The sequence below is a fragment of the Bos mutus genome, chromosome 19 (assembly GCF_027580195.1).
Source record: "Bos mutus isolate GX-2022 chromosome 19, NWIPB_WYAK_1.1, whole genome shotgun sequence".
NCBI lineage: Eukaryota > Metazoa > Chordata > Mammalia > Artiodactyla > Bovidae > Bos > Bos mutus.
The window spans coordinates 37156924-37180131 of record NC_091635.1 but is presented as its reverse complement, the minus strand read 5'-3'; the positions used below and the strand labels follow the sequence as shown (position 1 = coordinate 37180131).

At 56.3% G+C, this 23208-nt stretch overlaps 2 protein-coding genes across 7 annotated transcripts; one reads left to right on the top strand and one right to left on the bottom strand.

The window, feature by feature from the left end:
* Window positions 1-916: 916 nt before the first annotated feature.
* On the bottom strand, window positions 917-8606 carry ARL16 (ARF like GTPase 16). Of its 5 annotated transcripts, none has more exons than XM_070390189.1 (5): window positions 8509-8606; window positions 8284-8340; window positions 7719-7888; window positions 7025-7140; window positions 917-4106 (listed from the first exon to the last, which is right to left on the bottom strand). In XM_070390189.1, the coding sequence occupies exons 1-5, from the start codon at window positions 8567-8569 to the stop codon at window positions 4055-4057; spliced, it is 456 nt and encodes a 151-aa protein (XP_070246290.1). In that variant the 5' UTR covers window positions 8570-8606; the 3' UTR covers window positions 917-4054. The 5 variants fall into 5 exon arrangements, with proteins under 5 accessions (XP_070246290.1, XP_070246286.1, XP_070246289.1 ...); XM_070390185.1 differs by having other exon boundaries at window positions 917-6865; window positions 7010-7140; window positions 8509-8604; XM_070390188.1 differs by having other exon boundaries at window positions 917-6865; window positions 7833-7888; window positions 8509-8599.
* Window positions 8607-8757: 151 nt separating this feature from the next.
* Window positions 8758-21977, top strand: HGS (hepatocyte growth factor-regulated tyrosine kinase substrate). Of its 2 annotated transcripts, none has more exons than XM_070390182.1 (22): window positions 8758-8915; window positions 10426-10510; window positions 10838-10913; window positions 11289-11381; window positions 12954-13077; window positions 14174-14226; window positions 14631-14699; window positions 15340-15464; window positions 16415-16493; window positions 16560-16658; window positions 16745-16840; window positions 17457-17495; window positions 17573-17713; window positions 17808-17867; window positions 18339-18546; window positions 18950-19122; window positions 19199-19339; window positions 19420-19597; window positions 20253-20386; window positions 20462-20581; window positions 20761-20850; window positions 21290-21977. In XM_070390182.1, exons 1-22 carry the CDS (start codon window positions 8879-8881, stop codon window positions 21398-21400), a joined length of 2331 nt encoding a protein of 776 aa, XP_070246283.1. In that variant the 5' UTR covers window positions 8758-8878; the 3' UTR covers window positions 21401-21977. The 2 variants fall into 2 exon arrangements, with proteins under 2 accessions (XP_070246283.1, XP_070246282.1); XM_070390181.1 differs by having other exon boundaries at window positions 18336-18546.
* Window positions 21978-23208: the final 1231 nt, after the last annotated feature.

The window sequence follows — 23208 nt, the reverse complement described above, 5'->3', positions numbered from 1 at the left end:
ATAAGTGCCTGGCAGTGTCTGCTGAGAATTCATTACTCGGGAAAGCAACACTGAAGCCTGCACACTGGTGTTCAGCTTCTTAAGGCCCAGCACTGTAAACAGCGTGTCCACCTGCCCCTCACTTTATCACCACCAGTCTGGTGTAAGGGCACGATCTCTTCACTCCTGTTGGAAGAGCACTAAGTGTTGTGGGTTCAGTATCTTTTTTTCTTGATTTGCTGAGGTTTATTGGAGACCTCCACAATTGGGAATCGAGCTCTGAGGCAGGGACTGTTCAGTAGTACTGGGTTTGAGCACTGAGAATGTAGCTCCAGTATAGAAAATTCATTCCCAGTCTGGAGAGTTGTTTCTCTGAACCAATTAAGAGGGAGACTTGGAAAAACTGATTTCCTGGAGTCCCATCACTGAGAAGTGGGAGGACACTAGAAAGATGGATTGGGTGACTGAAGATGTCCAGAGCGCTTTGGTTTCTCGAAGTCTTTCTTTCAATGTCCTGGCTTCTTAAAATAATGATGAAGGCTGGGAGGACTTTGCTTAGGGGACTCTTAGCTGTTGAACTGAAATATTAAGGATTTTAATGTTTTTCTTTCTTAGTAGACTCATCTAGGGTGCAGGCTAATCGGTTTGCCAAGTTAACTATGTCTTCAGAGGACAGTTTCCCATTCTATTCTAGTTCTCTTAACCAAGAAAGTCCTGGTTTGGCCTGTTAATGAACAGAGTTGAAGGATAGGGAGACCAGCATTCTTCTGAAAAACAATTTGGAATCGACTTGTGATGGTGTGATTTATGTATAATACACATTTAGTCTTCATCCTCATTTCTGGCACAGAGCTCCTAAAACCCTTGGAATTTTCTGATTAGAGCAACAAAGATGTCTCTTGTTAGGTGAATGAGTTGGGTTTTGGACCCCACCTAAACATCGGGGCTGGCTACCAAGAGAACCAACGTGATTAGAGGGTTAGAACTTCTCAGTGTCCATTACCTCCAACTGCCCAAACTCCAGGGAGGGGAGAGGGCCTGGAAGTTGAATTAATGATTCAATCAATTATAAAACACAAAGGGCAGAATTTAGCGAACTTTCAGGTTGGTAAACATGGCAACGTGGGGAGTGTTCACTGGAGGGCGCATGGGAACTCTGCCCTTTCCCCATACCTTGTTCTAGGGCTCTTTTTCATCTGGCTGAGTCATGTTCTTTTATAACCAGTGATCTGGTAAGTAAACTGTCTCTGAGTTCTGTGAGCCACTCTAGCATATTAGTTGAACCTGAGGAGGGCGGTCTTGGGAATCCGATTTATAGCCTAGCTGTCAGTCAAGAGCAGAGGTAGCAACCTGGGCTTGCAATTGGCTTCTGAGGGCAGTTGTTCAGTCTTGCACCTCATCTTATAAAAACAGAAGGCATATAACTGCCGTTCGGGACATGCTAAATGGAAACCAGTAAGGGTGGCTGAAAAAGACCCTGATGCTGGGAAAGATTGAAGGTGGGAGAAGGGGACGACAGTGGATGAGATGGTTGGATGGCATCACTGACTCAATGGACATGAGTTTGAGTAAACTCTGAGAGTTGGTGATGGACAGGGAGGCCTGGTGTGCTGCAGTCCATGGGTCACAGAGTCGGACGTGACTGAGTGAACTGAAGGGTGGCTGAACCCAGTGTGGGGTAGAAGGTTGGGTGCCATGGTGGCCCTGTGTGGAGGGCAAGAGCCTGTGAGCACCCCCCTAGCGGCAGCTGCTGGGACTTTGGATGGGAGAACTTCTGCTCGAGGAGGGTTTACCACCTTGCCACCTGACAATAACTGAAGCTGCCCCAGTGACTGAAGGATATAAAATGATCTTAAGCTCCAATAGCTGTGATGTCTCGGACAATGTCAGAGAAACACTTCAATGCCGGTGGCAGCGCCCAGAAGGTTTCCATATAGACATGGAAGTGGAAATGGCTTACACCAGACCAAGCTGCCTGCAGAAAGCAAGGAGGTGCAGGAAGCCTTTTCATCCGGGCAGACCCTGGAACCATGAGGAGGTGCTGGACTCTACTTGGGAGTCACTTGGACAGTGCCCTACAAGCTGCTCTCGACTGGCCAACAAAGAGCTGTTCACTTTGTAAATGGCAGTTCCAAGTTGAATAGACAGCATTTTGTTTGGAAAGCTTCTACGTAAAGACCAACAAATGGAGACTGATTGAAATAGGTTAAAAAGGACCAGCTTGTTTGGGCTAAATTACATGCATTTTTCCTAGCAGTGATGAAGCACTGAGCTGTAGAAGCCCCTATGTTTGAGTTTTTACTGACTGGGGTAGTGGCCAATGGCCTGGCCATAGGGTCAGGCAGGAGGGCAGTGGCCTCTTTAAGGATGTCCATTTGGGGCACAGTCCCATGGAAATCGATGATGACCATTTGAGGGGTGTGTTGAGTAGGACATGTCAGTGCCTATCAGAAGAACCCCTTTCCAGGTTTGGAAGGTGACTGGAACAAAGATACCCCATGTGCTCCCGTGAGATAACTACCTGGGTCCATGACATCTGTGGACATGGGCGCTGCAGCAACACTGAGATAGGCTGAATGTAGATAAACAGGCAGCCCTCATTTTATTATGCTTCACAGATAACTTTTTTTAACAAATTGAAGGTTTGTGATAACTGTATCAAGCAAGTCTACAGGTGTCATTTTTCCAAAAGCATTTGCTCACTTCATGTCTGTCACATTTTGGCAACATTCACAGTATTTCACACTTACGGGCTGGGGAACTAAAATATTTGTGTGGCTGACTTTATTATACTTGCTTTATTGTGGTGGCCTAGAACTGGAATACTCAGCATCACAGAGGTGCCTGTAGACCTCTTGCACCCTCTGAGGTCCAAAATGCCAGTAACAATTGTCCTGTCTGCCAACATGAGACACTGAGACCATGGATCCTCATGTGCCAGGTGCACTGGTGGGCAGGCCCTGAGCACAGGGTCACGTCAGACTGGTGCCAGAAACCCAGGGCTACAAGGGGTTCTGACGTGAAGAGATGCCAACTCTGGACGGTGCTGTGCCGCCCTGGTGGTAGATGCAAATGCTCAGAATACTATGAAAGAATCACAACAGAGGATTTTGCACCAGTTTGGGTAGCTGACCATCACTTCATCAGACCAAGGAACTCACTGTGATGTCTACCGATGGGCAGATATTATTCTAGATGTTTCTGTGAAGGTGTTTTTTAGATGAGATTAACATCAGTAGACTCTATGCATAAAGCAGATTACCTTCCATAATACAGGTGGACTTCAGTTAAGACCTTAATAACAGAAGAGACTGACCTCACCCGCACAAAGAAGGCTTTGCCAGCCCATGGCCTTCAGACTATAAACATCCCATCAACCTGCTTCACCAGCCCGCTGCCCAGTCCTGCCGATTGTGGACTTGCCAGCCTCCACAACGACATGAGCTCGTTCCTGAAAATAAATGTCATTCTCTCTTTCTCCTGGTCTCTCTGTTTGTATTAATAGATACACATAGGTGCTGGATCACAGCCCCCACCCCCAGCTATACCATCCAAAATATTTCCAGAGTGTCCACTGGTGGCCAGACTGTCCCAGTTAAGAACCACTGTGTATATAAATCTTTTCTGTTTCTTGCTGCTAGTTTGTGGTCTGCTTCATCTATGTCTTATACATTTCTTGACAGTTTACTCCTGAATATTAAAAACTATCACTTTGTGAATGAAAGTCACGATTCATTAAATTGTCTAACTTTACTGATATTTAAAAAATATTTTATTTTACTCATTTTTAACAGGTGGGCAACTGAATTATCTTAAACATATTGTTATATACTTATATTTCATACGAGTATGATGTATACAAAAAATATTTGGGGATGGCACTAGTGTTCCAGGCCTGCTCTTAGCGTGGGGGCCAGGAGGAGGCAGTCTTTGCTATGGTCCTTGGCTGACACCTGGGGGACTCTTGCCCACTTGCCCACCCACCCTCCCAGCCAGTCTAGGAATAAGGACACCTGAGGGCAGCATCAGCACTTTTGAGAACTCAGTACTGACTTCAGGGAGCCCTGTGGCATCCTCAGGCTCTGGGGGTCCAGGGTCCATTGCGTCGACGAGCTCTGTAGGTGACTGGGAAAGCAGAGTGGGGAGAACACAGAATGGACGGGCTCCTCCGATGGCCAACCTTGGGAGGTGTGTTGGGGCCTAGTGGGACCGCAGCATTCAGAAGCTCACCCTGCAATCTGGGCGAGTGGGGAGTGTGCACAGGTGGCATATTCTCCAGGGAGAACGACCAGCCCCTCACCAGATTCTCAGGTTCCAGACAGCAGAACAGCTCAGAACCTTGCTCCATCCCAGATGGGAAGATGGGTTCTGGGCAGCCAGCGTGCCTTCCTGGGTCACAGTCACAGAATGGTCCCCACCAGGGCTCCAAACTTCTGCCGCGCCCATGTTCAGGTGTTACAAACACTGCAAAGCACTCTCCTACGGCCTTAGACTGACCCAGCCAGCCAGCGGCTCCCTCCAAAAACCAGCTATTCTCTCCAGGTTTCGGGAAGGCTGTCTTTAAGATTCTTCAGGATGGCTTGCCCAACCCCAGGGCCCCTTCACAGAGCGTGTTTACTCCATCTGAGAGCTGTTTCTCAGAACAACTGGGGAAACAGAAGCAGGCTGAGGATGTAGGTCAACTTGAAGCCCAGACCCCTCAGCCCACTCTCCTGGAGTGTGTACTGAGCCCCCTGCCTGGCCCCTCTGGGCCTGGACATCTGGCCCTGGGATCAGAGTGGGTGAGGCCAAAGCACAACCACAGGGGTGGCCCAGGCAGGCCAGTGTGAACTGTTCTGGCCCTAGGGAAACCTCAGGGTGTTGGGGCCCTGGGTCCCACAAGGCTAAAGGGGGCCATGCAGGCCTTCCAAAGGCCCTTGGAGCCCAGTGAGCTAGACCACCAGCTGAGACAGAGGAAGGTATTGTAGGAAACTCACAACCACACTCAGAAGCAGAGGATTTCTTACCAGACTGCAGCAGGTTTAATAGCAGCCCCAAAGGTATGCCCAAGTTGTAACCCCCAGAACCTACAAAGAGGACCTGATTTGGAAAAACAATCTTTGTACATGTGATTGTGGGTTTTGAGATGAACTCAATCTGGATTAAGGTGGGCCCTTGTTTGTGCTCAGCTGCTCAGTTATGTCGACTCTTTGCGACCCCATGGGCTGTAGCCTGCCAGGCTCCTCTGTCCATAGACTTTTCCAGGCAACAATACTGGAGTGGGTTGCCATTTCCTACTCCAGGGGATTGTCCTGACCCAGGGATCAAACCTGTGTCTCTTGCAATTCCTGCATTGGCAGTCTGATTCTTTATCACTGTCACATCCTCATAAGAAGAAAAGATCATGTGAAGACAGAGGCAGAGAATGTCCCTGGTGGTACAGTGGGTAAGACTCTGCCTGCCTATGTGGGGAACATGGATTCAATCTCTGGTCTGGGAAGATGCCACGTGCCGTGGAGCAACCAAGCCTGAGTGCAACAACTACGCCCTAGAAGCCTGTACCCTAGACCCTGGGCTAGTCACTCAGTCGTGTCCAACTCTTTGGACCCGATGGACTGTAGCTCCCAGGCTCCTCTGTCCATGGAATTCTCCAGGCAAGAATACTGGAGTGGGTTGCCATTCCCTTCTCCAGGGGATCTTCCCAATTCAGGGATTGAACCCGAGTCTCCTGCATTACAGGCGATTCTTTACCGTCTAAGCCACGAGGGAAGCCCGCAACAAGAGAACCCACTGCAACAAGCCCATGCGCTACTCTTAGCCCCAGCTCTCTGCAACTAGAGAAAGCCCTCAAGCAGCAACAAAGACCCAGCACAACCAAAAAAATAAATAATAAAAACCAAAAAAAGACAAGAGTCAGGGATTCAAGTCCTGCAAGCCACAAGCCAAGGACACCATGCAGCAACCACAGCAAGGAATGGATTCTCCCTTGGAGTCTGCAAAAGGATCACCCCTGCTGATACCTCAATTTCAGACTTCTGGCTTCCAGTCCTATGACTGTTAAGTTTATGTTGCTACAAGCCACCATTTATGGTGGTTCATTACAGGGGCCCTAGGACACAAATGCACCAGCAATAGATGTAGGTGTTTCCTGCAAGCTCTCTTAGCTGAGAACACAGCAGGCCATGGGGGAACTGTGGCCTGAGGGCCTGGCCATGAGCTCACCAGCACCTCCCATACCCCATCAGAGCCTCTCTCTACCCTGGCCTACCTGTGGGATCCCTGACCACTGAGGCACCTCTGAGTAGTAAATGTTAACTGTTTCTAACCCAAAGCCTGGTTTTCCCTACCACACTGACTCATGTACCTGACGCTGTCTGTGGGGTATCCCACCGTTAGGGTACCAGAAACTTTACAGGTTTGAGCTTTTATCACAGTTGAGAGAGCAGATCTCCTGGGGAGAGGGGAACAATTCCCCTAAAACCATCCCAGGATGGTACGGGACACAAGCCACCTGGCAGGCCTGTCTTCCTCTCCCAACCCTGGAGCCAGAGGGCAGACATCAGGAGTTTCTGTAACCTGGGTGACTCAGTTTATCCATCACTGCAACTCAGCACAGAACCCCGTCTTCCAGGGCTTAGCCTGCTTTTATAAAAGCAACAGATGGCCGATGGCCAAGCAGTACCGCCTCTGCCTTGTTGCCACAGAGCAGGCCGGCCATGCTTCTCCACCCTGCAGTCAACCATTGGTTCTGTGGGTGTCCTGGAGCCAGCGCAGCACGTCTGACAAGCCAGTGCCTTTCCAGGCACTGATTTCTAAGGTGGTGATATTCTGCTTGGCGCAAGCCATGAGGTCCGGGAGCCTGATTAACGACTTCATCTCTTCTATGGTCATGTAACAGGGCAGGTCGCTGGAGTGAAAGCAGCACACATCAGAGTGGGCTGCCAGAAGCCCACCCTAGCCATCACTGGGCCCTCCCACCCCCCAGTGGGCCACCTTCCTGGTTACCCTCTACAGGAGCTCCGCCCGGGGGCACACCTGCACTCCCGCTCACCTCACAGACACGTACATTTTATTGAAGAGAATCAGAACTGATGCTTTTGCGAGTTCTTCTGCCGACAGGAGACCCAGGAGCTGCACACAGGATGCCGAGAGCTGGGTGGGGTTAGAGGCATCCACCATGAACTGGAAAGAAGTGAATGGAGATTAGGGCCCCCCTGGGATGAAATACCATCCTTGCCAAATCTCTATTCACATCACAAGCCTGGCTCAGGAAGAGCAAGGAAGGCTTCAGGAAAAGCAGAGGGGAGCGAGCTATGCAAGAATCACCAGTGTTATTTGTTTCCACCTACACGGAAGTCGCTCTACTCGTGTAGCCATTACTTTTAAAAGGAGGTGTCCCAGAATTTGGGGCATAGATCTTGCCAGGATGGGATGAACCAGGGCATACATAATTAAAACATAAAACACACAAACACACCCAGAACAATAAGACAGTGAGTGGATGACACAGTTATCTGCAGAGAAGAAATACTGTCTTCAGCAACCCTTCGGTGAGCTTTCACCTTTGCCTGGGAGCAGCAGCATTAGGGAGCAGCTGGAGTCCCAGAGGGAAGCAATTCTGGCCTGGGCCATGTTTCCTTGACTAGCATAGCTGCCTGGGAACCCAAATTCTATCTCACACAGAAAGTGAAACTGGGGACTAGACAACACTGAAATGGGGACTTTCTTCCCCAAAGGAAGGGCAAAAGACTAGGACCTACCAGGAGAGAATGACAGTTTCCATAGTAACTGGACCAGATGGGGCCCATGCAGCCCCCCAGCTCCCGGATGGTGATCTTTTTTTGAGCCACAATGTCCGTTAAATTGGTACCCACCTGTGGAAAAAACCGGGATGTAGAGACCACCACAAGCGCTTTCCCACTGGCAAGTCCTGGAGAGCAATGTGCCCAGCCCTTTACACTGCGACCTAACCACTAACATAGGTCTTCTCAAGTGTTTAGGCTCTAAGGCAGAACCCACAAGGGAGGAGGTCTAAAGATGCTCCCCGGGGTGCAGGACCCACAGGGCTGGCTGTGACACCCACCAAAGGGATTTGCCCTGTGCGGGGAGCAGCAAACTCAATCTGACCAGTGGTGAGGGGCAGGCGGCTCCGGATGCCCTGCGACTCTGTCCCGGCGGAGCCAGGCTCCCCGCGGTGACACCCACCACCTCCGGAAAGGTGTCTTGAACACACCCACCAGTCAGACCCCTGCTTCCAATTAAAGGAACCCAAAGCTCTGCTAATCTCAAGGGGACCCACTTCTCCTAAACCTGCAGGACGCCTACCGTGGGCCGCGTCGGGGGCGGATCGCCCAGGTCGCCCTTCCCATCCCGGGAACTCAACTGTGCCAGGAAGTCAAGGACTCTGAGTGGGGCCAAGGAGGGCTCCGGCCGGACCCCGCCCCCAGCCCGAGCGCCCCCGACGCACCCCGCCCCGCTCGCCACCAGCGCCCCTCGGATCCCCACGCCCCTCCGGACCCCCTCCACCCCCCGCCCGGCACGGAAGGATAGTCTGCAGGCGTTTCACCAACAGCGACTTCCCCACGCCCGTGGCCCCCAGGAGGAGACACATCCCGCTTCCCGCTCCACTCGACAGCCTTAGCTCCGAGAGCCACGCAAGGCCCACCCTCAGCTCCGCTCTCATCAGATAGACTCCGCCGCCGGGCAGCTCATTGGCTCCCGACTCTAGCCGTCTCAGTAGGCGCGGTCTAATCGGCGCCCAGCGTCTGGGGCGAGCGGAAAGACCCGCCTCCCCACGGCTCGCGGGCTGGCCGGCGACGTGCGCGTGCGCGCGTCTGAGAGGCAGGCGGAAGCGGAAGTCGGGGGCGCGCCGGCCAGCAGTGGGGATCGCCGCGGCGTCTGGTTGGGGTCCCGGGTCGCCATGGGGCGTGGCAGTGGCACCTTCGAGCGTCTCCTAGGTAACGCTGCCCCCGCTCCCCGGTGGGAAAGACCCCCGCCCCCAGTGCTCCCGGGCGACCGCCGCGCGACTCGGGCCCGGGGCGGGCGCGCAGACGACGTAAGGCCCGGCTGTCCTGGGCGCAGGGCCTGGCGCCGACCGATTGGGTGAAGGTCCGCGCAGGAGACCGGCTAGGAGCTTGGGGAAGTTAACTACCAGCGTCTGGCCAAGCGGGCCTCACGTCCTGAGTCAGGAGAATGGATGACTCAGTGAAATAGTAAAGTCTCAGTAGACCCTCTCTCCCCGCCAAAAACCTAGGTTGCCTGGAATTTGGGGATTCTGACACATACGTGGGCCCCAAGGGTGGAGCCAGCAGTGTCTTCCCTGGGACCTGCCAGCTCTTCGGAGCGCTGCTTCCCCAGGGATCCAGACCCGCGCCGTATGTCCCCACTGGGCTCCGGGAAGAAGCGCCGGGGCTAAGAAGGCGTCTCCTCTGTTGGGGTGGATAGTTGATCTTTCTGAACCTCCTGGAAGTCACAGGTTTTAGGAAGGAAAATCAATGTTTATGGACAAGCTCACTCTCCTTCAGGAAACTGTTCTGTGTTTTGGACAGGCGCTCTGGGTAGTCGAATGGTCAGCCTGAACCTGGCCTCCTTTTTCCTCACATGCGATTTCGGAGGGACCTCAGATGAGGTTCATTGAATTATCTGGGCTGAGAAACTCAGCTCATGAGATGGTTCAGCCCTTCAGTGATCAATCCAGGAGTCACTGTCAGATCCTTTTTGATCTTCTGCACGACTCCAGGGACCATGGTCCTGACTGAACTGGGAGAGCAGCCCCTGAGCCACTCATCTGTGTGTCTGAGGCCACAGTGATGTAGACTAGAGGTGGTCGTTGGAGAATCCTCCTTGGCAGGTCAACCCTGTCTGCACTCCACAAAACACTTGAGGCAGAGAACCGGGGTCTCTGTCGTTGGAGAATCCTTCTTGGCAGATCAGCCCCGTCTGCATTCCACAGAACACTTGAGGCAGAGGACCAGGGTTTCTGCTGTATGTCTCTCCAGCAGTGCCACAGCTGAGAGCTAAACAAACAGGCTAAACTTCTGAAAACAAGGGACTATGAGGGATGAGACAGCAGAGCTTAGTGTTGAATTCTCGCTCCACCCCAGCAAGCTGTGTGATTTCAGGCCCAGTGACTTTACCTCTCTTCACTTCTCACCTAGTTTCTTTGTCCACAGAGAAGGTGGAAATATCCCCTAATTCTTAAGGTTTGTTTGAGAGTTGAGTGAGTTCGCGTAAAGTGTTTGGAACAGCACTTGTGTGTAAAAAGCCCACATTGTCTTTCAGGAAGGACAGTGCTTTCCACCGTTATTGTCAGGTGTCAGGAGGATGGTCACGCAGTTTTCCGTTTGGTCCAGATGTCTAAAATAAAATGGGAAGGAGGTAGTTCCTCCTGCCTGTTGCTGAGCTGGGGATCCAGCTAGGGGATCACCCAGCAGGATGAGCCCCTGTAATGGTGCGTTTCTGCCTTAGACAAAGCGACCAGCCAGCTTCTTCTGGAGACTGACTGGGAGTCCATCCTCCAGATCTGTGACCTGATCCGCCAGGGGGACACGCAGTAAGTGCACCCTCGGGAGCAGGGGGTTGGCCGCACTGTGGACTGGGGTTGCTTTGTGCCCACTCATCTTCCAAGATCCTGCCCTGATGAAAGCTGAGCATGTTAGGCCCCGATGGAGTACTGTGCGGTCTGTGTGCTATGGCTCTTGAGATCTCAGGACAGTTAAAGGACTTTTTCTGTACTGTTTGGGAGTGCATGGTTACCTGGACGTTTGCCTAGGGGGTCTCAAGGACCAGATGGCCAATGGGCTTTTCCTCAGTCTTAGAAGCTGTTTTCTTCTTCTTTTTTTTTTCTGTTTGCTTTTACCAATGCCTTTTTTTCTGTCAGGGCAAAATATGCAGTGAGTTCCATCAAGAAGAAAGTTAACGATAAGAATCCCCACGTGGCCTTGTACGCCCTAGAGGTAATCAGACCCTGTACTCCAGTCAGCCCTGGTCGGGGTGGCAGCGATGGGCGCGCTGCCAACAGTGGAGGCACCAGGGACAGAGGGCTGGGCTGGGCTGGGAGCAGTGCTTCTGCTTTTCCACCTGAGGCTGACACGTGTAGCCCCTGAGGTTGACTCCAGTGTCTGTCCTTGGTGGTAAAGCATGGAGTTAAAAGGAGCAGGTGTAGCCCTGGCTGCTGCTTGCCTTGGAGACTGCTCCGTGGGCTTTCCTATCCCACTGGGTGGTCTGAGGGCCGTATTGAGGCCCACCTTGTGGGGAAGGTGGACCTGTCCAGGACGGGGAGTTCCTGCCCTGACCTGCAGCTTAAGTCTTCCCCTCGCTGGGATCTGCAGGTCATGGAGTCTGTGGTGAAGAATTGCGGCCAGACAGTCCATGATGAGGTGGCAAACAAGCAGACCATGGAGGAGCTGAAGGATCTGCTGAAGGTGGGTGCTCTTCAGGGAGCAGAGAGGCCTGTGTGGGGGGAGCACCACCCCAGGGGCTTCTTGGGGCTTTGCTGGCACCTGTGTCAGAAACAGTGCCGAGGGCTGGAGGGCAAGTGTTTGTGATCCCTGCCTGGAGAGATCAGGCCTTCCCAGAAGTTAGGCAGGGCTGCATCTGGGAGTGCGGAGAAGACCCCACTCCTGCAAGGTGAGGAAAACTTCCTGGGGGCAGGAGCTGAGTCTGAAGGGCAGGGGATGCTCACTGAGTAGCAGAGAAGGTGGGGAGGAACAGTGTGCGTGTGGCCATGGCAGAGCATGTGAGTGGAGACCTGGGGTCCCCAAAAGACTTGCATAGAGCAGGGAGGCACGTGAGTTTGATGTGTTTGTGGAGGCAGAGCTGGGGAACGCAACAGAGAAGGGATGCCAGAACCCGCCCCCCACCCCACCCGCCAAGGCAGAGAAGGAAAAAGTCCTCCAGGGCCTCAAGGGGTCATCCGGGCAGGGCAGGTTTGCTGCCCACCTGTAGGGATTGTGATGTGGGCAGTGACACCAGGAGGTTGTATGATGTAGAGTGGGGTGGTGCAGCCATTCTTGGAGGTGAAGGGCGTCCCGTAGAGCTGAGGCCGCCCTAGGTGGCAACCTAGGAGCACAGCTCTGGCACCAACTCCACCACCACTGACCTGGGCCTGTTGGGTGCCTGTGGGCCTCGCAGCCTGGAGCCCATCTGAGGCTGAGCTGACAGCAGGACTTTTTCAAAGCCCTGACTGGAGGCCTGGCCAGCCCCTCCTCTGTCCTGGATGACAGAGGAAGAATTAGAACCTGTCCTCCTCGTATGGGCATGATCGTGTCCTGTTCACACGGCACGGGGTCTGAGTCCTTGGAGGGCCGGGGCTACCTGGAGAGGGGTCCACTGACTGGACCCAGGTTATAAAAAAGAGCAGGAACTCTGGCATGTGAGCTGTGGTGGGTGTCTCCTCGAAGCAACTTTCTTGACCCACTGTCCTGAGCATTGTGTGTGTATGTCATCGAGAGAGCTTTAGAAGTGGGATTGGTTGTGCTTTAATCTGCTGGAGGTGGTGGCCTTGTATGTAGGGAACTTTCTGGAGCCATTCATCCCACCTGTCTGGGCTGCCTGTGACTGGAAGGAGGCAGCTGGCTGACCGTGCGTCTGCACCCTCAGCCCAGGCTCGGTTGGCTCTGCCTGTTGCTGGCTGGCCTTAGCCAGCCCCACAGTGGGTCACAGGCTGAGGGGCTCCCTAGGTAGTCAGGGTCCTGTAGGGCACAGGGGTAAGGTGGGCAGAGACAGGTGGTGATGAGACAGTAGGGGTGGGAGAACCTTCACTTGAGGGATTCCCCAGGTTCTCCCAGGCGTTTAGAGACCAGTGCAGGCCCTTAGTCGACAGACAGGGGGAATGGATTTGTCTTTGGGGATGGGGTTCCTGGAGGAGGCCTGGATCTGGGGAGTGGCTCCCTACATGGCCCCGTCTCCAGCTGGGGTCTGCCAGTTGCTTCCTTGTTCTGAGATATCTCTTTGGCACCTCCATCTCCTCATCTTCCTTCTTCCCTTGCCTACAGAGGCAGGTGGAAGTAAACGTCCGGAACAAGATCCTGTATCTGATTCAGGCCTGGGCACACGCCTTCCGGAACGAGCCCAAGTACAAGGTGGTCCAGGACACGTACCAGATCATGAAGGTGGAAGGTGAGTCGGGGGTGGGGGCGAGAGGGTCCGGTCCTGGGCTTGGGACGCACCATCAGGAGTTGAGGGGCTGCCCTGCACCAGGTGCGCCCAAGGGAGGCTGTGCTGGGGGTGGCACTGTGCTCTGAGCACAGTGGACTTGGAGAGTCTTACGCGGGGCTGTGGCAGCTGAGGCAGGCTTCTTCAGGCCCAGTGCATGTTCCTCCCTGTTGTTGTACCTGTGGAGAGATGTTGGGGTTCTGGCAAGGAGAGCGGTGGATTCAGGCCGTGTTTGGAAGATTTCCTGGTGCTCCCACCAGGTGTGGATGAGAGGGCAGGCTGGGTCCTCTCCCACCTCTGCCGCACAGCTGGGCCAGGTCTTCTGACCCCAAGATGAGCCACGGAGTGGGAGCAAGGGCACTGCCTGTTGGTTGCAGGGTGAGCAGGACTGCTGACACTGTGTGATGAAGGACCCATCCAGGTCGATAAGCTGGTCTCGGACTCTCAATTCCTGAACTTCAGACATGAGAGAGAACATCCAGAGTTTATGGAGGGAATTTCCAGGCAGTCCACTGGTTAAGATTCTGGATTTTCACTGTCAGGGACCCAGATTTGATCTCTGGATGGGGAACTAAATCCCACAAGTCACACAGCATGGCCAAAAAAAAAAAACCCAACCAAAAACAAAGACTTATGGGATTTCATGGGTCCATGGCTCAAAAAAAAAAACCTCTGGTTTAAAAGCTCTGAGAATTGTGGTTGGCTGGAATGCAGGCCAGGAGCCAGATGGGAGGCCCAGGAAAGACCCGCGAGGCCTTGATGTGGTGGGAGCAAGGCTTGGCTCTGTGTGTGGTCCCTAGGACTCAGCGGCCGTGCGGAGCCACCCCAGCTGTGGGGCAGGCTGGCTGAGCTGCGCCCCTAGACGCCCTTGTGCAGTGTGAGGTCACTGTGCCTGCTGCCTCAGGCTCTGGGCCTCTTCTGTCTGCTCGGGGAGGAGCAGACGCCAAGGACTGGGATGTGATCGCTGGAGGCCTCAGGGCTGATGGGTAAGGACAGGTGAGGCTGGGGGCCTCACACACCAGGGCAGCATTCAGTGGTAACAGGGGCCTCCTTTTTCCAGGACACGTCTTCCCAGAGTTCAAGGAGAGCGATGCCATGTTTGCTGCGGAGAGAGTGAGTTCACAGGGTGCTGGGTCCAGGAGTTAGGCTGCTTGCAGGAGGCAGAAGGGAGACCCTGGGATCTGGGCTTGTTGGGAGCAGGTGAGCTGCTAATTGATCTCAACGTGAGAATGCCCTTTGAGTAGAATATGCAGCTTTGTCTGCAGGTTGAGAAAGGAACCTGGTTGAAGGTGCCTTAGGGCTGTGGTTCCCAGTTAAATACTTCCATGTCCCTGAAGCTGTGGGAAGTCTTGCAGTCAGGTCTTTAGAAAGAAAAGAGGACCATTTTGGAGGGAGGTCTTCCTCAAGTCACGTCTGCGGTGGGTTGGCCGCAGCCCCCTGCAGCCCCTGCACCCCTTGTGGAAAGCGGGGTGGCCAGGGAGGGCCAGGGCGTGTGACCTGACTCTGCCCATCCCCAGGCCCCTGACTGGGTGGATGCTGAGGAGTGCCACCGGTGCCGGGTGCAGTTTGGGGTCATGACCCGCAAGGTGAGTGCGCCTGCCTCAGGGAGGGCCCCAGCTCCCCACCTGGCCAGGACAGACCCCAAGCCTCCCGCTGTTAGCACAAGGCCACTGCGCGCACAGCAGGCCCTTTCACTCTGGACTGGGACCTGGCGGCGTGGGGAGTGAGGTCACCTGGGATCTGTATCCAATGGTCAGTGCCCTCAGGCAAAGTTCAGGCAAGGCTGCACTCCTGGGGAACGCAAGCACCCCATGCCCAGGGGTTTGGGTCTGCATTGCCTCGGCCAGTAGCCCCCTCGCTGAGTCTCCTCAGCTGACTTGGCTTGTCTGGCTTGGACCTTCCCTCTGCTCACTGAAGCTGGGGCCTGGGACATCTGAGCAGACTCCTCAGACTCACTGTACAGCAAAACTCACTCATTAGGACAGCTTATGTGTTCTTGTGTGAACTTTTTTTGTCAGCGTGACTACTTTTCCTCAAAGTGGAGCCTATAACTGGGAGCTCGCGAGTGTGCCCTGTTCCCCAGGTCCTTTGTGGCCTCCCAAGCTCACCTTCTGCCCACCCCAGCCTGGGAGGCCCAGCCTGGCACTTCCTGCAGCGGGTGGTGCTGGGCAGAAGGTGGGAGTGAAGAGTGGCTGACCAGGCCTCCCTGACCACCCCGTGTCACAGCACCACTGCCGGGCGTGTGGCCAGATCTTCTGCGGCAAGTGCTCTTCCAAGTACTCCACCATCCCCAAGTTCGGCATTGAGAAGGAGGTGCGGGTGTGTGAGCCCTGCTTTGAGCAGCTCAACAAGTGAGTCCCTTGGGACACTGGAGCTAGGGCGGTGCCCGGCAGGGCCCCTAGCTCTGAGTCCTGCTGGCCAGTTGCTTGGGTTTGTTTATAAAGTGTTGGGAGAAGAGACACAGGAGTTGCCTGGAGACCCTCACCCCACGACAGTAAATTGCCTTTCTGCAGCCCCATTGACTCCATCTCTCTCTCTCTCTCACACACACACCACCCCCACCCTCCCAGGCTTGTGTGCCCACACACACCTTGTATCCTGAACCAGTCAAGAGTGAGCCGCAGGCACCCTGTCCCTCTCCCCTCAACTCCCATGTGTGCTTCCCAAGGGGAGCTTTTCCCACGAGACTGCTGGTAGCAGTCGAGTGGGGCATTTGGCATCAGTGCAGTTAGTCCCTGTTCAGGGTTCCCAAGTCCCAGTAACGTCCCATGGTGGTTCGGTCCTGTTAGGACCCAGCCGCCTCCTCAGCTCTCTAACCTGGTGAGTTTGAGCCTCTTTTTCTTTTGTGACAAGGACATCGCTGAGGGGCCTAGGCTGTTTGAGGCACATCTCTGGGTTTGGGTCCAGGGTTTCCTTGTGGTGACAGTCAGGCTCAGTGTGGCTGGCCCAGGAGCCCGTGTTGTCCATCTTCCCAGCATCAGGGATGGGATCTGATCTATTGGGGAAGTGGTATCTGTAGGCTGCTCCATTGGGAGGTGTTTTCTTTGGAAAGCCGCAGCGTGGCGGGTGTTGGAGCCCCATTTCCAGGAAAGGGGCTGTCTTTTAGGCCAGTGACTTGCCCAGGGCCCTGCAGCCCAGAGGTGACAACTGGTTCATGGGTCCAGCTTTTCTCTGGAGTGTGGTCTGCGGAACTTCTGTCTTCCTTCCCTGAGGGTGTCAGAGGGGAGCCCCAGGCTGTTTGCAAGAACACATGGGGGTGGGATACAGCGCCTGGTGACACACGGCATCCTGTCTCCTCCAGGAAAGCGGAGGGAAAAGCGGCCTCGACGACAGAGCTGCCCCCGGAGTACCTGACCAGCCCGCTGTCTCAGCAGTCGCAGGTACTGCCCAGGCCTCTGGGGGCGCCTTGACCCTTGGCCCCGCTAACTCTGCCCTGTCATCCTCAGCTGCCCCCTAAAAGGGATGAGACAGCCCTGCAGGAAGAGGAGGAGCTGCAGCTGGCCCTGGCCCTGTCTCAGTCGGAGGCCGAGGAGAAGGAACGGATGGTGAGCGGGGGCAGCCTTGCTGAGTCTGGGGGTGCCCGGGAAAGTGCGGCGTGCACCTCAGACACCTCCTCCTGGTCATCCTGCAGAGGCAGAAGTCGGCCTATACCGCGTACCCCAAGGCGGAACCCACGCCCGTGGCCTCCTCAGCACCCCCCGCCAGCAGCCTGTATTCTTCGCCTGTGGTGAGCCTGCCCTTCAGCTCAGCCCCAGCGGCTTGGACCCCCTTCCTATGGGATGGGGGGGGGGAGCAAGCGATTGTGCCTCAGCAGGGATGCTTGAGTCTCCTGGGCAGGGGCAGAGGCAGCCTGGTACCCACAGGTCTCGGCTCCCTGGTCAGGACCCCGGTGGAGCAGAGGACACTGCAAGGGCTGGAGGCCTCACTGTCGAGACCCCAGTGTCTTCCATACCCCCCAAGCAGGAGGAGCTGGGGACACCTTGGGTCAAAGTGCTCTGTTTTTCTAGCCTCCAGTGAGGCCGTCACAGGTCTGTTTGCTGGAGGTGGACCGAATTCTTTCTGTAAAAAGGAGGAAGGTGGCAGGTGGGGCAGAGGTTTAGAAAGTCATTTGCAAACCCTGCAGGGCACTGTGGGTAGAGCTGAGAGAAGCCCTGCCAGTTGCCCACCCAACCCTGTGGTCAGTGGGAGGGCTGGTGGGGCAGCACCCTGCATCCCATCTACAGTTACGGAGCCCCTTGGCGCTTGGACAGGCTTCGGCCAGTCTGCAGGGTCCACTCTCATGGCTATATCATCCAGGCCACTCCTCTGGCCTGTGGCCTCTCACATCCACCATGTCTCCCCAGAACTCGTCGGCGCCTCTGGCTGAGGACATCGATCCTGAGGTGAGGATACCCCAAGTGTGGTGCTTTCCCCTCGCTGCTTCCTGGCCCTTGGGAGTGACCCCCTCTTGCCTGTGCAGCTTGCGCGGTACCTGAACCGGAACTACTGGGAGAAGAAGCAGGAGGAGGCTCGGAAGAGCCCCACGCCGTCCGCGCCGGTGCCTCTGACAGAGCCCACGGCCCAGCCTGGGGAGGGACACGCAATCCCTGCCAACGTGGAGGTAAGGGGCCACTCTCAGGCTTCAGACTGTGGTCCCTTGGGAGAGGGACACCAGGATAGGCAGAAATGGAGTCTCACTGTCTGGTCTCTTCCAGACTTCCCTCCCAGAGACAGACCCTCAGGCCGTAACTGCAGCCGGAGCTGCCTTTAGTGAGGTAAGCCATGACTCCCTTCTCGGGCTGGGGGCAGACTTGGCCTCCCGGAGTGCAGAGCGCCAGGCTCACAGCGGCCCCCCAGAGGTGGGCTCTTGCCACTTACAGCTCTCCAGTGAACGCCTCTGGGTTGGCTGCAGGCTCTGCTCAGCGCCTTGCTGTCTACCCCGAACAGGCTGGAATATTCTGGGGCTCTGCACTTTGGTGCCCAGTGGAGTAAGAGGCCAGGGCCAGGACAGCTTCGTCTCGGCCACGCTGTGCCTGTGGGCAAAAGCCGAGCCTCCCTGGGCCTCCGTTTCCTCCCTTGTGAACCGGGTGCTGGGGGTGCCTCTCGCAGACCCCCCAGGAGGACCCAGTCAGTCCTGCAGCAAGCTCAGAGCTCAGCACCTGGCTCAGCCGGACAGAGGGATCCTGTCCCCACTCGGGCTGGGGGTGTGGGAGGTGCTCAGGCAGACTCCTGTGCCCCGGCAGCAGTACCAGAATGGGGAGTCGGAGGAGAGCCACGCACAGTTCCTGAAGGCCCTCCAGAATGCCGTCACCACCTTCGTCAACCGCATGAAGAGCAACCACGTGCGGGGCCGCAGCATCACCAACGACTCGGCCGTGCTGTCCCTCTTCCAGTCCATCAACACCATGCACCCCCAGCTGCTGGAGCTGCTCAACCAGCTGGATGAGCGCAGGCGTACGTGCACCCTCCCAGGTGTCCCTCCAGGCCTCAGGGGCTCCCATCGGGCCTGCCACACCCGCTAGGGGCAGTGGGTACCTTCTGGGCCAGGCATTATCGCGCCTGGGGTGGTGTGGGCAGGGCTGCCGCGAGGGACCTTGGGCTCTGCATGAGGGAGTCCCAGTGGCAGATGTCCCACTGAGCACAGTGAGCTGGCGGGAGTGTGTATGTGTACGTATGTGTGCCCACACATGTGCATGTGCGTCCACCTGCTCTGGAGCCCCTATGCCAGCTGCACCCTGTAGACAGGTGCTCAGCTGGGCCCTGCCATTTCCCAAGCCAGGCTGGGCAGCAGTGCCCACTGCTGGGCAGCTTGTGTTCCAGCCAATACCAAGGCCCCCAGCTTGCCCCCTCCCCACAGTATACTACGAGGGACTGCAAGACAAGCTGGCACAGATCCGTGACGCCCGGGGGGCACTTAGCGCCCTGCGGGAGGAGCACCGGGAGAAGCTTCGCCGCGCAGCTGAGGAGGCTGAGCGCCAGCGCCAGATCCAGCTGGCCCAGAAGCTGGAGATCATGCGGCAGAAGAAGCAGGTGCGGCGGTGGCGGCCTGCCCAGCCGTAGGGTGTGGGGCCAGAGCCGGCCCTGACGCCTGCCTCGTGGTCCACAGGAGTACTTAGAGGTGCAGCGGCAGCTGGCCATCCAGCGCCTGCAGGAGCAGGAGAAGGAGCGGCAGATGCGCCTGGAGCAGCAGAAGCAGACCATCCAGATGCGGGCCCAGATGCCCGCTTTCTCCCTGCCCTACGCCCAGGCACGTGCCAACCACACACCCCGGTCCCTCGGGGCACCCTGGTGACGGACAAGGGCCCTGAAAGTGGTCTCTCTCTCCAGCTCCAGGCCATGCCTGCAGCAGGGGGCGTGCTGTACCAGCCTTCCGGCCCGGCGAGCTTCGCGGGCACCTTCAGCCCGGCCGGCTCGGTGGAGGGCTCGCCCATGCACACCATGTACATGAGTCAGCCGGCCCCGGCTGCCAGCGGCCCCTACCCCAGCATGCCAGCAGCCGCAGCAGGTAACAGAGTGGGGTGGGGCAGGAGGGTGAGGGGCCAACAGCCAAGACGAACCCCAGACCGCTACCCTTTCCTTCTTTTGTTGTGTTGGTGTGATCGCAAACTTACAGAACAGTCGGCAGAGCAGTACACAGTGTTTTTCAGATTCACACTCTCTCCCCACACTCACTCTCTTCTGACCCAATTTAGGGGGAGTGGCGGGTGTGACACCCTTCACTACTAGAGGCCTCTACGTTTGCTAGATCAGGATGCTCTGCAGAGCCTGGGCACAGGTGCCAGACAAGGAGCCCAGAGGCCCTGGTGTGACTGCATCTGCGGCTGGCTTGCGCTCACACGGCCCCAGGGCCTCACCTGTGCCAACAGGAAACCCGGCCCCTGTTTAGCTGTCCTCCCTCTTAGAACGTTCTGTGGGCTTCTCTGACACTGACTTCCCAAAGACCGCTGGCCTGTCGTCTTGCAGACCATTTGGGCTGTGACTGGTCTTCTGAGAGTGTGACATTCTGTGGGTCCTTTCCTGTTTTTGTTGATTTCACTTACTATTCTTTTGTGAGAATGTGAAACACAAACTTATTTCTGTAAGTCACAAGGAAAAGGGAAACTCAAGCCCCTGTCCCTTGCCCCATCCTCAGAGTTCTGAGCTCTCTCCTCTGTCTGCAGACCCCAGCATGGTGAGTGCTTACATGTATCCAGCAGGGGCGGCTGGTGCACAGGCAGCCGCACAGGGCCCCGCAGGGCCCACCACCAGCCCAGCCTACTCATCATACCAGCCTACTCCCACGCAGGGCTATCAGGTAGGTGGGGAGGCCACCCCTTCCCTACAAGGGCCCTAGGCCCAACTGTCTCCCATCGCCCTCTCTCCTCCACAGACCGTGGCCTCCCAGGCCCCACAGAGCCTCCCAGCCATCTCCCAGCCCCCGCAGTCTGGTACGATGGGCTACATGGGGAGCCAGTCAGTGTCCATGGGCTACCAGCCTTATAGCATGCAGGTGAGAGGCTGTCGGGGGGCCTCAGATGGGAGGAGCAGGGCCTTTTGGGGTGGGAGCATGCTGGGCAGGCTCCATGCTCTGCTCACTGCCCCATGTCCCCTCCACTGCCTCTCTGCTGGTTGGCATTGACCTGGTTACAGAGCTGCTTTCTTAGCATGGGGCTGTTTCATTGTCCACAGAATCTCATGCCGACCCTCCCCGGCCAAGACGCGCCTCTGCCGCCCCCACAGCAACCCTATATCTCAGGGCAGCAGCCCGTGTACCAGCAGGTGAGCCTCTCCTGGGACCACCGTGGGTCATGACAGGGGACAGGCTTCACTGTGGACCCCATCTGCAGTGGGGCTGCCCTGGGAAGTGCGGCTGGCGTGGGCCAGGATTGCTGCTCTTCAGGCAGGACCAGGACAGGCACATAGCAATAGCTGTTGGGTGTCAAAACCATATGTTTACTTAAAAGCCCGAGGTCCCATCTACTCAGCTCCAGAGACATGAATCCGGAATGCCTGGGGAGTGGGCTCTGCTGGGGACAGGAAGCGGACAGGGAATCTGTGATGACTGGAGGAAGGGAAGGAGTCAGGAGCATGGGCTTGAGGGGCCTAAATACTGGGCCAGGCTGGTTTGTGGAGTGTTCTGGAGAGGAGCTGGTAGAGGATGGGGAGGCTGGGGCCTGAAGAGGGAAGTCAGACCACTGGCCTGTGTGTCCTCCCACAGATGGCGCCCTCCAGCGGCCCTCCTCAGCAGCAGCCCCCAGTGGCCCAGCAGCCCCCAGCACAGGGCCCGCCAGCACAGGGCAGTGAAGCCCAGCTCATCTCGTTTGACTGACCCCGGCTGGGAGCTCCCCATCTAGAGTAACACTACGGTTCTCCAAAACTGCCGCCTCCATCTCTAACTAGCGTGGTCCTCCTGCCTCGCGCTCTACCTTCTGCGTGGGCAGGGTGGCCCTTCACTCCGGCCCTCCTCCATCTTTGTCCTTGCCTGCCAGCTCCTGGTTCGCCTAGGCCCCATCCTTGTCTCTGGCTCCTTAAGTTCATGTCTGACTCCTTTCCCCAGGGCTGGGCCTCGGGGAGGAGGGTGGAAGGGAAGGACCTTCCCTGAGAGGAAGCCCCCAGCCTAGTTATGTCGGGTTCTGTGAGGGCTGGCCAGAGTGGGGTCTCTGCCCCGCACAGCTCATGCCCTCCCATCCCCACCCGGGAGACCTTGAGGCCATGGTCTGTGACTAGTGTGAGTGCTCCCCAGAGTTCTCCAGCATGGCCCCCCAGGCTGTCAGCAGGGATGCTCCTGGCCCTCACAGGAAGGGTGGGGCCTGTCTCCAGCTTCTCTGCTTCTGAGCTGCCATCTTATCCAGTGCCCTGAGTAGATGGAATGGAACAGCGATAATAAAAATGTCTTTCAACAAGTATCAGGGTGTCTGCTCAGAGGGAAAGTGCTGGGCAGCTGTTTCAGTTCTGGGTGGGTGTGTGGGTGCCTCCTCACAGGCCAGCTGCCCCTCGCCCCAGGCCTAGCTCCACAGGAGTCTCAACTGGTGCACGCTACTCGGCCTTGAGATTGGTTGTCTTTCTCCCTGAGATTGAGCACCAAGGACCTGTGCCCTCTCCACCCAGCTGCCCTGACTCCTGGGAGAGGCGTGGGGCCTGGGCTCTAGTCTGAGTGCACTGTCAGAATTGTAGCCTAGAAGAAAATGTTCATGACAACATAGACTCACGGCATCTCACATCCAGGGTTCAGTACATTTCGTAAACTAAGTGTGCAGACCTCTTGGGTGACTCCCCTTGTTAGCTCTTCTATGAAGCAATGCAGTAGTTTAATGGGCTCAGAGCTCAGGTCAAAAGCCCGCCCAGGATCACAGAGATGCTGGGCAAAAGGAAGCCCAGCCTTCTTCGACCTAAAGTCAGGATTGTTATCCCTGGGCTCTTAGAAAATCACCTATGGTATCTAGGACAGAAGGAGAGCGGTATGTCCTCTACTGCATTTAAGGAGCAAAGGCCCTAGGACCCGAAGGGCTGGGGATACCCCATGTGTCAGATATTTGGGAGCTGAACTAAGAGGCAAGAGTGCAGAGGATTCGGGCAGCTGGAGACAAGAGTCCAGGCTTACAAATTCTCCCAAGGACCCCATCCTCGACCCCTTCGGGCTCAATCCCAACCCTTGGCAGACGCTGCAAGCAGAGTTTATAGCTCGCTGCGGGTCTGGTTCAGGCGGAGGGTGGTGGCTTCGCTACTGCGGCTCCCAGGACGGAAGGACCAAATATGCTCCCGAGCTGGCCTGCAAGACATCCGTTTAGATACAGGAGACCGAGGAGAAAGCGGCCCAGAGGGCTGGGGAGCTCCCTCCCACCAGGTGACCACAGGCCACGGGCGGCTGGGCCCCCAGAACGGACTTTAGGAGGAAGGGCACTAGGGATGCCCGGGCGTGTCCTGCGGCAGCACAAACGTCATATGCCCGGACTCTGCTGCAGGTGTCACTGTGCCGTTCAACAGGGTCAGGTCCCTGCCCGTCGTCCCTAGTGTATCGAGGGCCCAGTCGGCTTCCCCGACTCGAACGAACCCTGGCGACGGGTCTCAGCCTTCTCTCGGCTTCATTCGCCCCTCGGCGGGAAGGACCCAGGTCAGCCGCCGTCGGGCCCCCGCCCC

Coding starts and splice junctions, on each gene's coding strand:
- HGS (XM_070390181.1), top strand. CDS start 8,879: ATGGGGCGTGGCAGTGGCACCTTCGAGCGTCTCCTAG. Junction 10,511..10,837: donor ATCCGCCAGGGGGACACGCA/GTAAGTGCACCC, acceptor TTTTTCTGTCAG/GGCAAAATATGCAGTGAGTT. Junction 13,078..14,173: donor CCAGATCATGAAGGTGGAAG/GTGAGTCGGGGG, acceptor TCCTTTTTCCAG/GACACGTCTTCCCAGAGTTC.
- ARL16 (XM_070390185.1), bottom strand. CDS start 8,569: ATGTGTCTCCTCCTGGGGGCCACGGGCGTGGGGAAGTCGCTGTTGGTG. Junction 8,341..8,508: donor GTTGGTGAAACGCCTGCAGA/CTATCCTTCCGT, acceptor TTCCTGGCACAG/TTGAGTTCCCGGGATGGGAA. Junction 6,866..7,009: donor AAAATGTACGTGTCTGTGAG/GTGAGCGGGAGT, acceptor CTTTCACTCCAG/CGACCTGCCCTGTTACATGA.